The sequence below is a fragment of the Diabrotica undecimpunctata genome, chromosome 3 (genome assembly GCF_040954645.1).
Source record: "Diabrotica undecimpunctata isolate CICGRU chromosome 3, icDiaUnde3, whole genome shotgun sequence".
NCBI lineage: Eukaryota > Metazoa > Arthropoda > Insecta > Coleoptera > Chrysomelidae > Diabrotica > Diabrotica undecimpunctata.
Window position 1 is genome coordinate 36846532 of NC_092805.1, and position 17134 is coordinate 36863665.

Consider the following 17134-nt stretch of genomic DNA (forward strand, 5'->3'; position numbering starts at 1 on the left):
GGAAATAATTCTGACAGAGAAGATGCCGGAAGTGATGAGGAAGACCAGTTCAATTACACTTTTCAAAGTATTGGCTGAGGTACACTATCTCAAAGCACGGATATTACAGCTGTTTCTCGAAAAAATACAGCAATTGAGAAAACAGTGCTGTCAAATATACCTGTGACTGAAACTCACGAATCAGGTAACAAAAGGAAAAGGGAGATTGCAGAAATTTTACAGGATTCTAAAAACAGAAAAAAATCTATGAAAGGAATCGATCGTAAGTGGAAAGAAAAAAGCTGGAAAAAGGAACCATAAATAATATTTTCAAAAACAATATGAAACCCATATACTAAATGAATGGAAACAACAAAATTTGAAGGTAATCAATGTGTTTAAATTATTTTTTGATGACAAATTCACAAAAAATGCCCTTTCTCTTTGTCCGTTGATGATTTATATAAATACTTTGGCATCATTATTATCTGTGTAGGTACAGGGTTTTTATCACAAGAATCTGTTATCTATATTGATAATTTTTTTACATCTTTAAATTTACTGACAAAGTTGAAAGATCAAAAGATACACTGTAGCGAGACAATTACAAAAGACAAGATTGAAAGAGAACCACTCAAAGAAATAAAAAAACAAATTCGTGGAACTTCCACGCTCTACATAGCGAAGAACATGAGCTCACTCTTGTTCGCTAGTTACCATGGTAACTAATATTTCAACTCCAGAAATATTTACTATAGGAAACTAGCAAATGGTCCAGAAAAGACAGAAAAATTCTAGAGGTTCCTCAACCAAACGTTGTGCAAATGTACAACAAGGAAATGGGTGGTGTACTTATTCGATAAGCTAAGAGGTTTATATAGGATTCGAATTCGATCTGAAAAATGGTATTGGGTGATATTTAGATTTTGTTTGAATGAATAAAATAACTCACTTGATATACATTCCTCCCGAACAATCTTAATGATCATCAGAGACGTACTCGCCCTCTCTTGGACTTCGAGTTCGGCAGATTTGATACTGTCACTTAATTTGTCTATCACTAGATTGCAAACCCTTAGGATTTCGTCGTACTGTTCGTCCGTTTCGTACTTTCTGATAACAAAAGTGAATACCTTGAGAATATTTTGTATAAAAACCGATTCGATATGTTGCGGGAGTATTTTGTATTTGACCATTGCTTTCAGAGTTTGTTCGGGATCCTTTAATTCGCTAAAAAATAAAAAGAAAATAAGTAGCTATATACATATAAAAATACAGCCAATCAATACAATTATTTTATATTAAAAAACGACACATATTAATTAATACAAAACAAAATACTTTTAGTAAAATGAAAATAAATAGGCTGATTACTATTTTATTGGGAATAAGTCACAATTGAAGGTTAGGAATCGCAAGAATCGAAAAACCGAATACAGTATTTCATCGAGAAGGAATAAACTTACTACTGGCATTTGCAGACGATATCGATCTAATAGGAAACACACGATTAAGAATAAAGGTGACTTTCGTGAGATTCGAGAAGGAAGCAGAGAAGATGGGGCTCCAAATCAACTAAAACAAGACGAAATATATGTATATGAGCCGCAATAACCAAAGCAGAGACAGAATCGGTCAGAGCATCACCATCGAAAACTTTAACTTTGAGCGCGTTAGAGAATTCAAGTATCTTGGAACAACAATAATTGAAGACAATAACGAATCACAAGAAATAAACAACAGGATCCAGGCCGGGAACAGATGTCTTTTTGCCCTCCAAAACGGCATAAAAACGAAACAACTAACAAGACGTACGAAGATACAGGTCTATAAAACAATCATACCAGCCGCTGTGATGTATGGAAGCGAAACGTGGACGATAACAAAGGCAAACGAAGAGAGACTATGTGTTTGGGAAAGAAAAATCCTAAGGAAGATCTTTGGCCCTGTGCTGGATGAAGCATCAGGACAATATAGGATAAGAACTAACAAAGAGCTCGAAGAACTTACCCAGGCGCCAACATCATAAAAGAAATAAAGTCCAGAAGATTCCAATGGGCAGGACACCTCAGAATATATTCTGACGAACGAACAGTAAGACTGGTGTGGGAGGAAGTCCCAACTGGAAGGAGACCACGCGGACGCCCTCGTCTCCGGTGGCGAGATAATATAGCAGGAGACCTAAGCACTATGAGCGTGGAGAATTGAATGGAGGTTGCTCAAGACAGAAAACAGTGGAGGCATGTTGTCGAGTCGGCTAAAACCCACGAAGGGTTGTAACGCCACGGAGTAAGTAAGTAACATTTTGGTATTTTTAATTAATAGAACTGACTTTATACGCGCGATTTATGTATTTTTTGAGTGTTACAACTGCCTCCTATTCGTGTTACAACCGCCCCGAAGTTTGGGGTTGGTTTTTACAATCGCGCACACTCATTAAAATGACATTCCTGCCAAATTGTTTTACTTAAGCTATTGGTTTTGAGATTAATTTAAAGACAAATGACTATGCCTTCATCTCAAAGGCTTTGATTGTTGCTTACAGCTGTAATAACTGTGCAGTGAGACAATAAAGGAAAATTGTTACAACCGTACCCAGTCTACCCTACATAATTTAAAACTGCAATGTATGCAGAACTCGTGTAGCTCATGAACTAGTTTAATATACACAGCCAACTTATTTGATTCTATTCATTCACGACGAATTATTGTTATTGTGAGTGTAGGGGACTGCTAATAAACCATTAAATGTAGGGGACTGCTAATAAACCAGGAGTTCCACCGGCTCTCAACATCACAGATCACGTTGACCTTGTATCTTGAAGGTCAAAAAGTTAAACGTATCTTATACGGATCGTAATGATCTTTACTGATCATGCAGTTAAAGATCCAAGGAAAGAGAAGCATAGGGAGGCGTAGAATGTCATGGCTGCGCAACCTGAGAGAGTGGTACGGATGTACATCAAATGAACTTTTCAGAGCAGCCGTCTCAAAAGTTCGAATAGCTATGATGATTGCCGACCTCCGCCGCGGAGATGGCACTTGAAGAAGAAGAATGATCTTTATAGAAACCACTAGCAAATATGCCTACATATATTAAGATATATCAAGAACTAATTAATCTGCTTATTAAACTTTGATTTATAAAACTTTCTTCTCGATAATAATGCCAAAACTAATATATTAAATATATGTTACAAATCATAATCAATTTATATTTAAATGGGAATAAGCCACAATTAAAGGTTAAAATACGTTTATTGACGTTTCAATTTCCACTTCGGAAATCGTTCTCGAAATTTCCACTTTCGGAAATCGAAAAAAAAAAGTGGAAATTGAAACGTCAATAAACGTATTTTAACCTTTAATTGTGGCTTATTCCCATTTAAATATAAATTAATTTAAAATGCCACAAGAAAATAGCTTCAGAACAATATTAAGAAATCATAATTAAGTCATAAATATTTTTTCTTAATTAACTAAAATTTAACTAACCTCATAAATTCTCCACATAACCACGCTGCAGCGTACAGAACTTCTTGCATGATAGTAAACTGTGATGTTGAGGTATAAACGTCTAATATCTGTGCCATTTCTGCAACTGTAAAAGCTCGTATGGCCTGAACTCTGATACATACATCCATAAGTTGGGCTCCAATGACATGACCTAAAAAATTAATAACCGATATGTTTGTTAGAAAATGTTTGTTGCTTAATGGCCCCAATGAATGGGGCGTTAGCAAATGAGATTGGGGTGGTAGCCAAGGTCAATAACTAACGAAATAGCCTTATCACTAAGAATCTTTAAATACCAAAAATATTTTATCCCGTGTAAAATTCTGATAAAGTATAGCTGTCGTGGATCTCGGCAAGTGCTGATTAATGCCGCAACGTCTGTACTTGCATGGTCCGTACTACAATACATAAAACCTAGTGTCCAAAAGAATAACGTGAACAAAACACAGAGGCATAAGTGATATCAACTTGACAACAATACATCCAAGCAATTAAGAGCCAATTTCACCAGAAGCGTGAAAAACATTTAGAAAATCGTTACATTCAACATTTGGTGAAACCGCTGATTGTATGATTGGCTTTAGCGTAAGATTTCACTGCAGGATCACTACGTTCATAACGTAGTTTATCAAACTCACATTTTTACATACATTTAAAATTTGGAGAATTATTGATAATAGGTTGCCAGTGAAGTGGGCGCAAATATTTTTAATTAGTAATAGTAATTAATTTTTGACAAAAATTTTATTTAGTTGTTCTTTTATTTTTTAAATAAAATACGCTGCTCATGACATATATATGCATGTTTTTTATATCAAATTAAAGCTAATGTTTTCCTTAATATGGTGATATAAGTTTGCCTGAGAAAAAATTGTCGCAAATTAGGGTTGCCAGCTGTTAAAAAGGTAAGGTATCAAAGATACAATAAAAGGCAGCTAGCGCGCAAAGCTGCTGGTTTTAAGTGTCAGTTGTGTAAGTTTTTAAAGCATGCGTCGATAGATATATAATAATATACATATTATCACGAGGCAAACCAGTGTCGTTAGGCCCTAACTCTATTTTACTTTTTTTTTCCACCATTTTTTGGTATGTCACAATGTTAAAATTTACATACTTTTTAGATACAATTATCGTCACTATTTCAAAACAAATCTTCAACTTATGATTATGTACGCAAACTGTAAACTTTCTATTTTAATGATATCTAGTTAAAATTTCCAAAGAAAGCAGTAAATTTTTCATAACTGTACTTAAATGGATCCATGCCATAACTTACTTGGTAACCTGCCTAAAATTTGGTATTGTCTAATAATTTTTAAACTTAGGTACAAAATAACTACGTTAAATGATTCTATCCAAAAAGCTTTATTTTAAGCAAACGTTCATTATCCATACTGCCGTAATTTTTAAATTAACTGTACCTAAATATAAAATTACAATTAAAATCTGCAAACTAGGGATTTTGTTGATATTACGGTAACAAGTTGTCATTTTGGTAGTGAGAAATTAGTTCCGGCTGTCACTTATCACACAATAGATGAGAAAATTAGTTCACGTGTCATTTAGTAGGCAACAGTGATGTATTAAATGGCGACAGATGCGCATTTGCCCAATTTAAGAAAAATCTGCAAAATATTGAAAACGAGTTTTGTGATTATGCCAATGTCTATGGGTTATGCCGTAGACAAGGAAAGGGAGTTCTCTTTCCTTGTCCAAGGCTTATGCAGTAACCATGGAAATACGAATCACGTCTTTTTGGTTAGGAAATGCCGTCCCCTCCCAGTAAACATTTTGGCCTCATTTGACTTTTAATCATTATTGTATAACGTCAGTGTCTTAACAATACAATTATACCATTTTTATCCTTGGTACGGTGACGTTATATAATCGTGGTTAAAAGTTTTCAGGCCCAAAATCTCTCGAAATGTTTAGTGGGGGTTTATAATGGTTTTTACATAATACATAAGCTCTAGCATGTCACGTGGGGCTTATCTAAAAACAATTTCAGTCTTATTCACTTTCTGGCAAATTTAATTTTTATAGACAAAACAATATTATGTAATCATCGATTAATTTTTGTCAGTACATTTAAATATTTCCGTAGGTGAAAAAAATTATTGAAATTTACTTGAGTAATAATTAGAAATGAGGTGAAAATGTAAAATTTTCGGAGGAAAAAACCTCCCCTATTGACATTCAATATGAAAAAAAAATTGTTATTGTAGTGACGCTGTTTTTTAACTGTGTTACATATATTAGATTTCTTAGAAATACTGTTTTTTTAAATAAATCGTAACTCAATGTTCATTCACTGGAGAATTAGCATAATCCCTTTTTGATCATTATTTACTTGTATTTCAAACAATTGCAAATTTCTTTATCAGTTTGAAATAAATATTTTTGAGCAGGTAAAGAATTAAGAATTGTCGTCTGAATACTATCTAAATATAATAAGTAATAAAATGTTTCCAAATGAATGAACGTTTTGTATCTATTAGTGAGAATTTACCCTTAGGGTACATTATCAAAAAGCCTGTTTTGTTGAAGTACCATGGTCATCAAATTATTATAAAAAGGTATTTGTTATTAATTAGAGATAAATGAACGAAATCAAAATTAATTACTATTAATTGAATTAAAAATATTTACGGCCACTTTTTTATTGGCAACCTATTATCAATGTATTTTCCTAAATTTAAATGTATGTAAAAATGTGAGTTTGATTAACTACGTTATGAACGTAGTAATCCTGCAGTGGGCCTTGTTCTATTTGGTCAAATGATGATTTTTTAAAAATTAATTACTAATAACAATTGTTTTATTAATAATAAATCAAATTAGGTCTATTTTAATACTAGAAACTTTTAAAAAGATGCAGATATCAAAGAGATTGTAAAAATATTAAAAAATCAAAGCTATAAAATACTATAACTTGCCTTTCACAACAGAAAAAAAATCAATATCATATAAGCCTCTGTTTAAGATAGTGTCTTTTCATGAAAAATAGAATTTTTTTCAGAATTTCAAGAACCTAGAGTGACACGATAAGTGGGAACGTTAAAAATAGTTTTCTATCACTGTCTATAAATACGGAGAAAAACTCACAAAACACTAAAATAAGTATCTAATAGAGGAAAAGATTAAAATTCTTCATCTAATGTAATATTTACCTTGTTTTGATCCGAATTCCATTTGGGCTAATTCCACTAAAACAGTGACGTACCATTCAAAATTAGTAATAAATTGATAATTATTTTGAGAACAAATTAGAATTATTTTACTAAGAAGTTCGTCTCGATAAATGGTTCCTTCAGCTTTGTCCATGTGGACCATTAGTTTTTTAACAATTTCCATTAGATTTTTTTTCGAAACCTTAAATAAGATAACTTAGTTAAAAAAGAAAAATAATTAGATTATGCGATCGTTTTACATAGTTTTAAATGAACAACAACGTTCACTGTTATTCACAAAGGAATCATCAGTGGTATCACAAAAAAAAACATATAACTTAGTTTACAAACAAGTAAAAAACCAAAAGGTACTCGGTACTGGTGATCGTTACAAGTAATCAGCGCCAAGAAGTCAAATGTAGCGGCCATTATGCGCCGGCGCATTCTATATTGCAACCAGCTGTTGGTGCATTGTTTGTGGTTTGTATAACGATACGTTGGTAGGTGGATGGTTATAAACCCATTAGAACGTTTACTAAACTTGGCAAAAGAAAAACGGCGGCAAAACGGTGAGTAATCATTTATTTTAATTCCGAAAGAATGACTAACATCCGAGTTCATCCCAATATCCAAAAAACGCAATGAAATATGAAGAATATAGAACGATCAGCTTGATGAACCCCATTTTAAAAGCCTTCTTGCGAGTAATACAAGAACGTGTCTAGAAAAAACTAAACGATAGAAGAACATGAAACCAACTATGATTTAGAAAAGGCTTTGGCACTAGAGATGCATTATTTACTACACAAACACTCATAGAACGGTGTCGAGATGTCAACTGAGACGTATTTTTATCTCAAGTTGACTTTGAGAAAGCATTCGACAAAATTCAACACAAAAGGCTTGCAAACATATTAACGAACACAGAAATAGATGATCAATATAAGAGAATTATTACATCAGAAAGCCATAATCCGAGTAGACCAACAAAAATCTAAAGAGATACCTATAAGAACTGAGCTAAACAAGGCCTAACAATTGGCTCCCAAAGAAAGCTGTGAGTTTTATTGAAGTTTGTGAAAACCTACATCTTGAAGGTTACACATTGGCTCCCAACTTTCAGAGGTAGTTATATTGCCAATCTTTATGCAAAGCAAGTACTGCTTTCAACAAATACCTCTGAAAAACAAGGATACATGATTGGCAACCGACGAACTGGAAAGAAATGTTTGAAATAGTTCGAATGCTTTCTTTATAAAATTACTGGCGTCGGGAATATTTACTTCGGAATGATATAGCACTTAGTACCATGAGCAGAAATCGATAAGAGCTGATGCTTAGAATGTGGCACAGATAATTCAGATTTTAAAGAACGAGACAGATTACACAAAATAAAGTCATTGGTGGATTTGCTCATGAAAAAATATCAAAATATTTTTACTCCAGGAGAAGTTTTCTGTATCGAAGAGAATGTACTTCCATTTCCAGGAAGACTGGTAATAAAACAATATATTCTCCAGAAAACACAAATATGGTGTGAAGGTGTTAAAGATGTGTTACAATAAAGGTTATACATGAAATTTACAGATAAACGATGGAAGAGAGAGGTATAGGGGAGGCTCAGTTCTCAAATGTTGTGATGAATCTTTGTAAGAACCTTTTGAACGTAGGTCGCAATACTATCACAGATAATTTTTATACCAGCCCTGAGTTGGCTAATCGCCCTGTTAAATAACAAAACGCATTTACTGGTAACTTTAAGAGCAAATCGTAGAGGTAATCCCAAATATCTTCAATCAATTTATCGGACCAGATGCCCAGTTATAATTCTGCTCTGCGACGTTCACTGATGGCAAGGTAACAATGCTGGGCACAACTATTGTAAACGACGTTATTGTTTTCAAAGAACATTACAGTAAGTTTCGTGAAATAATTGTTAGTACCTTATTGAAAGGGGGCTTAGAATCAAACCAACATTATTGTGGGCTACAACAACCAATTGCGAGGAAGAGTGTGAAAAATCATACATTACTAAAGAAAGAAGGGGTAGCTTATACTATAAGGAAATATCGTAAGGGTTGTTATGAGAAGAAAGTCAGAGGGGAAATAACTAAAAACAAAGTAAAAAAAGTTACTATACACGGACTGTGAGGATCGGCTGCATTTTTGCCTTCCCTACTTCAACACAAACCTAGTCGTCTGACGGATTTTTGGTAGTATGATTTTTCTGACGCACAGCAAGCTATAAATCAATTCAATAAACACAAGAAAAAAATCATCAATGCTCCAAAACAAAATTTAAATATTATAAATTAAATTACCATTCCATATAGTAAATCTAGGGCTCGCAGTCGTATCGATTCATCCTTATCTTCGAGACACTGTAGAATTAAATCCTTGTGTGACTGTACACTTTTAGGATGAGTCTTCAATATTTTCGACATGGCAAGTAATCCTAAATATTTCACTAAAATAGAAAAACGTTATATAGTAAAAATAAATAACTCACACCAAATGGATGACTTGTTCATTAAAAAGGAGGAGAGATTTGAAATACTGTCTGTCTATTTATTTGCTATTGATGAAAGCATGTTCATACAATTAAGTCTCAAAGTTACTGCAGCCTATGACACGCGGTCTGACAAAACTGCCATGATTATTGATTCCTTCTCTTTAAATTGTGATTAATCCCACTGAACCTTTAAATTGGTATCCAAATACACGTGATAACTTGAGTTGTTGGCTGCGAATTGATCATTATTATTATAGCGGTGTAGAGTTTTTACTAACATCATAATTTTTTGTTTGTTTGCATTAAAATTGAGGTCGTATTCTTGATTTGTTGAGTCGTTTCTGTTAGCTTAGTAAATCGTGTCTGTAGACCTTGCATACTATCTGTGAAGATTGTTGTGTATTCTGCATATCTGAAATGATTCAGACTGTTTTAAATATCTCTTCTGAGTAGATATTGATCCTGTCTGTCTCTTTATCATAACAAGACAACCAACTCATTGGATATCTGTCCTGATCTTTGATGTTTGGCCATAATACGCGTTGCTGATTATTCTAAGATCTTTGTCATCAATGCCAGTGCTCCTTAATATAAATATTAGTTGTTTTTTGATAGTTGGCAAAACATGTTTCTATGTCACAGTTAATATCTCTGGGGCGATGGAACAGAACTTATGTGGCAAAAAATACTTCCCTTGTACCTACAGCATCCCTAAAATCAAACTGCGTACAGTTGGATTCAAATGCAGTAGTGAGTAGTGCCACGAAATATTTTATGGCGTAGGCAATAGAATTGACTATTCGGTGGCGTTGCAATATAAAACAAGTTGAGAATATTTTATATTTGAAGCTGAACTGATCCACCGGCGTATTCTAATTTATCGTCATCGGCATATTCTAATATTACCGGCATATTCTAATTTAAACCGCAGATCCATTTTGAATTTTAAATTTCTACGTTAAACTTTTTGCATTTACACAAATTACACAAACTTAATGGTGTCAAAATATGGCTATGTTAATTTAACTGAAAAATATTTTGTTCTCGGTAATAAAACCTTTTATACTCACAGTTTTGATCTGAATCTTCTATCAGAATCCTCAATTTTTGGACGCAAAGTTGTATACTGGCCGCGTGGTTCGGCATACCAGATGAAATACTAATCAGGACAGCTATGACGGTGTTAATGCATTCGTAAAGCAAACTCATTGCAGACGTACTAAAATCAACAAGAAATTAGAAAAAGTACACGGTCATTGATGATAATTTTAACAAAAAGGCGTAAATCAAAAAAATAAATACTAACTTTTACAAACAAAAATATTTAGTTAAAATTTGAATAAAGAGAAAAAAATAAAGATAGTAAAAATTTTTAATAAAAACATTTCTTGATTTGTTTTTTTTTTCGTCCAAAAATTAATGAAAAAGAGCTTATCGTTGTCGATAGTTTAGGTGTTTTTAGCTTATCCGTGTCAAAATATTCTTACTTATACGTGAATATTTAAAGATTATAAAGCTTTGTTGTAGAATTCTAATTCATTTAGTAGTTTAAAAAAAAAACTCCAAAAATTACTAATTAAGGCATTTTTTGAACAAAAATTGCAAATAACTCGAAAATGAAGAATTTTTCGGAAAATGAGTAAATTTTACTTCGATGAGATGCGTGTAAAAAAAATTATACTCGAAGCAATTCGGGAAATTGTTTGGAAAAATAAAGTAAATAAAGTAATATGTAAGCGTCTGTTTAAAGGTATACCGCTCGCCTATTGATTTAGAAAATTTGTCAACGGAAAAGTTGATATAAAACCATCACTATATCGCTCTTGAATCTATAAACAAACGAATTATATTGACTTTGGTCAATTCAAAGTTGATGGAGCAGTTTCACACATCACACACTATGACAATATTGACTGTTACCTAATGATGTGCCGTCAAAATGATTTCATGCAATTGTGTTCTATCTTATCAAGCATAGGAGCTTCCCGCTTCCGATGTATTGTAATGGTACATTATATTTAGAGTTTATGAGATGTGGTTTGTAATTGCTCATTCCTGACATTTCTTTTGGCAACCATCATAGCTACTCTGATCTTAGATGCGACTGCCTGAAAAGTTCCAATCTATACCATTTCCGCAAGTTTCGCAGCCATGAAATTCTTATCCTTGCCTGGATTTTTCGTTGCACAACTAATTGAAGTATGTAACATCTTTCGCCAAGCACAACATGTCTCAGGTACTGCAGCTTTTTGATTTTGATGGTTTCTATTATTTCCGCACTCTTCTGGATTTTCTCATCACTTCACTGTTTTTTCCATGATATAATATGATCCATGATATTTTCAGGATTCTCCTATATACATACAATTCAAATACTTACAGATTCTTAATTGGCGCCGCGTTCAGGATCCACGCCTCTATTACATTTTTAGTGTCGTGATATAATACCTTGCCAACCTAACTCTTAAATCCTGCTTCAGATTCTTTGTACAAAGCAGCTTCCTCAGTTTGTTAAAATTTGTATGTGCTTTTTAAATGCGCACTCTAATTTCTTTGGAATTTTTTAATGAAATTTAAACCCATAAGTGAAAGAATATCATACATAAGTAAACAGCAAACCGAACAAGTTGTCCATAATAAATTTCTATGCACCCACAGAAAACAGTGATGACTTGGCAAAACAGCAGTTCTAAGAAACACTAGAAGAACAAGCTGAGAAAGTCCCGGGAGAAGATATATTAATTCTTATACAAGATTTTTTCGCCCAAATAGGCAAAGAAAATTGCTTCAGATTGCTGCAGGTGCAAGCTCAATATATGACACAACAAACAATAGTGGAGACAGACAATGTAATTTACCAGCGGCATTAAACATGGACATAAGTAGCACGAGATATAAACACAAGACATACACTAAATAACATGGATGAAACCAGAAAGTCTGGAGGGAAATCAAATAGACCATGTACTGATTAAAAAGACACACAAACAATCGATAAATGACGTTAGATCTCCAGTGGCGCATCTAGAATTTTCCTGTGGGGGGAGGATGTTTGGGTTGGCCACCGATTTTTTTTATGCTACCTCTATTTTGAGTCCTCAAAATTTGTGAGTAACACTGTCGTAATAGTGCAATGGGGAGGGGTTTAAACCCCCAAAACCACCTCTGGGTGCGCCACTGTAGATCTCACAGAGAGGCCAACATCGATTTGGACCAAATGCTAGTGATTACAAAATGTAAAAGTAGATAAATTGAAAGAGAAAGAAGTAAGAAGATTTGTACAAGAAGTAAATACAGAGATGCAGTTCAAAGAACAACAAATGGAGGAACACTGAAAAAAAAAATGAAACAAGGAATAAGCAATGCAACAGAGAAAGTGCTGTGTAAGTTGACAACATGCAAAATAAAAGAAGAAATAATCAGTTTGATGATGAGTGCAAATTAGCAATGGAAGAAAAGAATAAAACAAGATTGAAATGATTAAATCAAAAAGTAGAAGAAATTATGAACGAAATAGAAACAGTAAATAAAAGACACAACTCAAAACCATTGTACCAATACTTAAAACGAGGTAACCAAAACGGACAGCTAGTATAGCTGCAGAAATGTATAGAAGCAGAAAAATGGCAGAAGTATTTCGAAGAAATATATCAAGAAACGGATAGAGAAGAAGAAAAAGAAACAATAACGAACACAGCACAAGATGATGAAGAAGAAAGAATCGACCTATACAGAAGTAAAAGAGAAAATATGCAAACTTAAAAACGGGAAAACAGCGGGAGAAGACGGAGTATGTGCAGAACTTATAAAATACGGTGTGGAGGCATTATACACAGAGATTTTTGAACTAATACAGAATATATGGAGCACAGAAATAATGCCTGAAGAATGGAAGAAACTTGTTCAAGATTTTCCCGTTAATTATTAACCCTTATCATTATTTTGTGATGATTTTAAAAGCTTAATAAATGTTAATTAAAAATTTCTTCTGTTCTTCTTAAAATTTCTTCAAAGATGCATTAAAGAAAAGTGGCGACAGCACACAGTTCTGTCTCACCCCTCTTTTAATTTCGATTTCTTCTTGTGTTTTCATTAACGCGTACTAATGCTGATTTTTTATGATCTGAAGATAATTGTAGTCTAGCGGTTTTGCTTTCAAGATTTCCATACGTTGTTTTTGACGGACTTTATCTAACGACTTATTATAATCTATGAAACCGACGTACATAATATCTTGGTTAACATCCAAGAATCTCTTGATTAATAAATTACACATTGCGTTTCCTCTAGATCCATGTCGCATTTCTGATATATAAGTTTATGTATGATCTTTAGAAACATTTTTAGTGTATGGGACATCAGACTAATGGTACGGTGATCAACGCATTATCTAGCGTTTGTCTTCTTAGGGAGGCGAATAAAGATCGAGGTTAGCCATTTATTGTGTTTATTTCCTTATTGAAAAACTTTACCAAACCGTTCACTATTGTTGATGGTGTTTCTATTATTTTAAGAAGATCAATAGTTAATTCGTCTGGCCTAGAACTTTTTCCACTTTGAGTGATATTTAACGCATGTAGCTTCTTTCTTGTAACATGTGCACCTTTCTCTCTTTCTTCGAATGAAATGTACTCTATTGTTTCTATTTCGTCTTCGAACAGTTCTTCGATGCATTCTCTACAGCGTTTTAGTTTTCCTGTCTCAATTATGGTGTTCCAATTTTTATAAAAGTGGCAAAATATGATTTCCTTGTTGTAACCCTGCCATTTCTTTAACCTTTTTTATATAGGTTGAACAAGTCATAATTATTCTGAATTTCTTCGACATCTTTACATTTCTCCTCAAAGTATACTTGTTTTGTTTCCGATCTCAATGTTAATTGCTCTGTATTTGAGAGTGCCCTTGTTCTTGGGTTGTCTATGCTGTTCCATAATATTCAATATCTCGTCATTCATCCAGCTTTCATTCTTTTTTACAGGCTCTCTATTTACATGGATCGAGGAGACAGCTCTTTATTGTCTCCCATTGTTGATTAACGTTCTCGATATTAGTGACCGATTGATCAAAGCTCCTATATATTTTATGTTGGAGATTCTCTCTTATACCAGGGTCCTTCAATTGTTTTCTTTTCAATCTAAGGTGTTTCTTGATGCGTTAAGTTTAAGTGTAATATTAACGATTAGTGGGTTGTGATCGTATAAGACATCTGCTCCTGGATATGTTTCTGCTGTAGACATTATCAAAAGCACTACGGGAGTGAACGTAGGTGCAGTCTCTTGTCGCCTTGATCAATAAGTTACAGACAAAACCTCAGGAAGAATCCAATCTAGACCACGGTTTATAAACCCTAAATACAATGTGCCACTGCATCCCATCTCTTCGGGAATATAATTATCAAACAACGCTTTTTTTACGCACTAATTTTTTCATTTAACACGTGCTCAATATCACGATACATCACTACATAACTCCAAGGCCAAGCACTAGTCCAGTCACACATCTAACATGTACAAGAGTTATGGAATTGGAATTGAGAGAAATAAAGGGTGATTCGTTTAGAGGTACTTTTTTTGGTGGGGATTTGATTGGAGATCGTGCATGAATACTATCAAACTGACATTTCGCTTTTGTTCAGTATTGTTTGACATTTCATGATGGAAAGGCTTAGCCCGGCACAGCGTCTAGAAATTAATAAGTTATATTTTGAAAATGGGAGTTCTGTGAGGAATATGTTTTGTGCGCTTATAACAATTTACGATCCACATAATCGGTCTACCGAAGAAAATATAGCAGCGGTAGCGGATAGTGTATTCGAAAATAATGAAGAATCGATTCGTCGCCGTTCTCAACAGCTTGGTTTGTCATATGCAACAACTATGCGTATTTTACGTAAGGATCTTGGTTTAAGAGCATATAAAATTCAATTAGTGCAAGAGCTGAAGCCGACCGACCTTCCGAGTCGTCACCGTTTCAGTCGATGGACTCTTGATAAGCTTTCAGAAGATTCACTGTTTTCGAGAAAAATTTTGTTTTCAGATGAGGCCCATTTTTGTCTTAATGGGTACGTTAATAAACAAAATGCCCGTATTTGAGGTGATGAACAACCCAAAGAGGTTCAGGAGTTGCCAGTACACCCTGAAAAAACAACTGTTTGGTGTGGTTTATGGGCTGGTGAAATCGTTGGTCCATATTTCTTTAAAACAGAGGCCGGCCAGAATGTTACTGTGAATGGAGACCATTATCGAGCCATGATAACGGACTATTTGGTACCTGAAATTGAAGCTTGTGGTCTTGACGACATTTGGTTCCAACAAGATGGCGCCACTTGTCATACAGTCCGTGAAAGCATGGCTTTACTGCGAAAACGATTCGGTGCACAAATTATTTCACGTTTGGATCAGTGAATTGGCCGCCTAGATCCTGTGACATCTCACCTCTAAACTCTTTCTTTTGTGGCTACCTAAAGTCCAAAGTCTACATGAATAAACCAGATACGATTGAGGTATTGGAAGCCAATATTACTCGAGTCATTGGTGAAATATCAATCGAGATGCTGGAACGAGTCATCGAGAATTGGAACTTCAGAATGCATCATCATCATATAATGGGGGTCCTACGGCGATTGCCGCTTCCCGCATTTCAGCCTCCAACTTTTCCTATCTCTCCGATCTCCCTCTTCTAAGCCTCTAGATTGCATTGTTTTTGTAATTTCTCTTCTCCACGAATTTGGTGGTCTTCCCCTTTTCCTTCTTTCTGGCGGAACATACATTAAGGCTTTCTTTGGCCACCGCCTCTCCTCCATTCTCATCACGTGACCATACCATTGTAATTGCCTTCCTTGTATTCTATCTGAAAGAGTATCTCTAATTCCTGTACGGTTTCGTATTTCCTCATTCCTGATTCTTTCCATTCTCGATACTCGACATGACCTTCTAAGATAATCCATTTCCACAACGTCTACTTTATCTCGTTCATTCTTTGTCATCGTCCAACATTCGGCACCATATGTGGTAATTGGTTCTACAATTGCTCTGTATACGCGAAGTTTGGTATGCATCTTTATTTTATTAGACCACAGTAATGAATTCAGTATTCGGATGCATTTTTTCCCTTGGGTTATTCGGTTTTATACATCTATCTTAACTCTGCCATCTGCTGATATGATGCTTCCTAGATATTTATACTGGTTGCAGCCTTTTATGACTGCGTTTTCAAGCCTCAGATCTGTGGTATTTCCTCCAATTTTTCAATATTCTGTTTTGCTTATGTTTACAGTAAGCCCCCATTTGGCATATTCCTCAAATAATTTTCGATTCATATAATTTATATCTTCCTCATCGGTTGCAACCACCACCTAATCATCTGCAAACAACAATGTATACAGAGTTTCTTGTCCCACTTCGATGCCCATAAATCTACATTTATTTCTCCAATTCCTCAATGCTTCTTGGACGTATATTTTAAAGAGTGTCGGTGACAAACAGCATCCTTGCTTTAGGCCTTTAGTGACTTTAAATTCATTTGAGGTTCTGGTTCCAATTTTTACACAACTAACTGCATTTTCGTACAATTTATATATCGCTCGGATATACGTCGAATCCAATCCGGACCTTTTGAGGACCTCAAACATTTTCTTTAACGGGACACTATCATATGCTTTCTCAAGGTCTATAAATACCAAATGGGCCTCTCTACTTCTTTCGACACGCTTTTCAATTATTATTAATTGATAAATATATTATCAAGGCAGGATCTCCCGGTACGAAAGCCGCTTTGTTCTTCAATATCTTGTATCTGTCTTTCAACTCTCTTCTTTAATATTCTGCCGTACAACCGGCCCACAGAGCTCGTCACACTAATACCTCTATAATTGGAACAGTCTCTTTTATTCCCTCTCTTATATATGGAGCTTATATAAGATTTATTCCAATCTTTAGGAATTTCCTGGTCTCCACAC

General features: G+C 34.3%; 1 protein-coding gene across 1 annotated transcript in view; it reads right to left on the reverse strand.

The window, feature by feature from the left end:
* g (adaptor-related protein complex 3, delta 1 subunit-like garnet) overlaps positions 1-17134 on the reverse strand; it is a 62021-nt gene that overhangs the window by 19519 nt on the left and 25368 nt on the right. The window contains exons 9-13 of the mRNA XM_072525737.1: positions 10248-10396; positions 8987-9132; positions 6666-6867; positions 3475-3646; positions 932-1209 (exon numbers count right to left, since the gene is read on the reverse strand). Of these exons, the coding sequence (XP_072381838.1) occupies positions 932-1209; positions 3475-3646; positions 6666-6867; positions 8987-9132; positions 10248-10396 (947 nt within the window). The remainder of the gene's footprint in view (positions 1-931; positions 1210-3474; positions 3647-6665; positions 6868-8986; positions 9133-10247; positions 10397-17134) is intronic.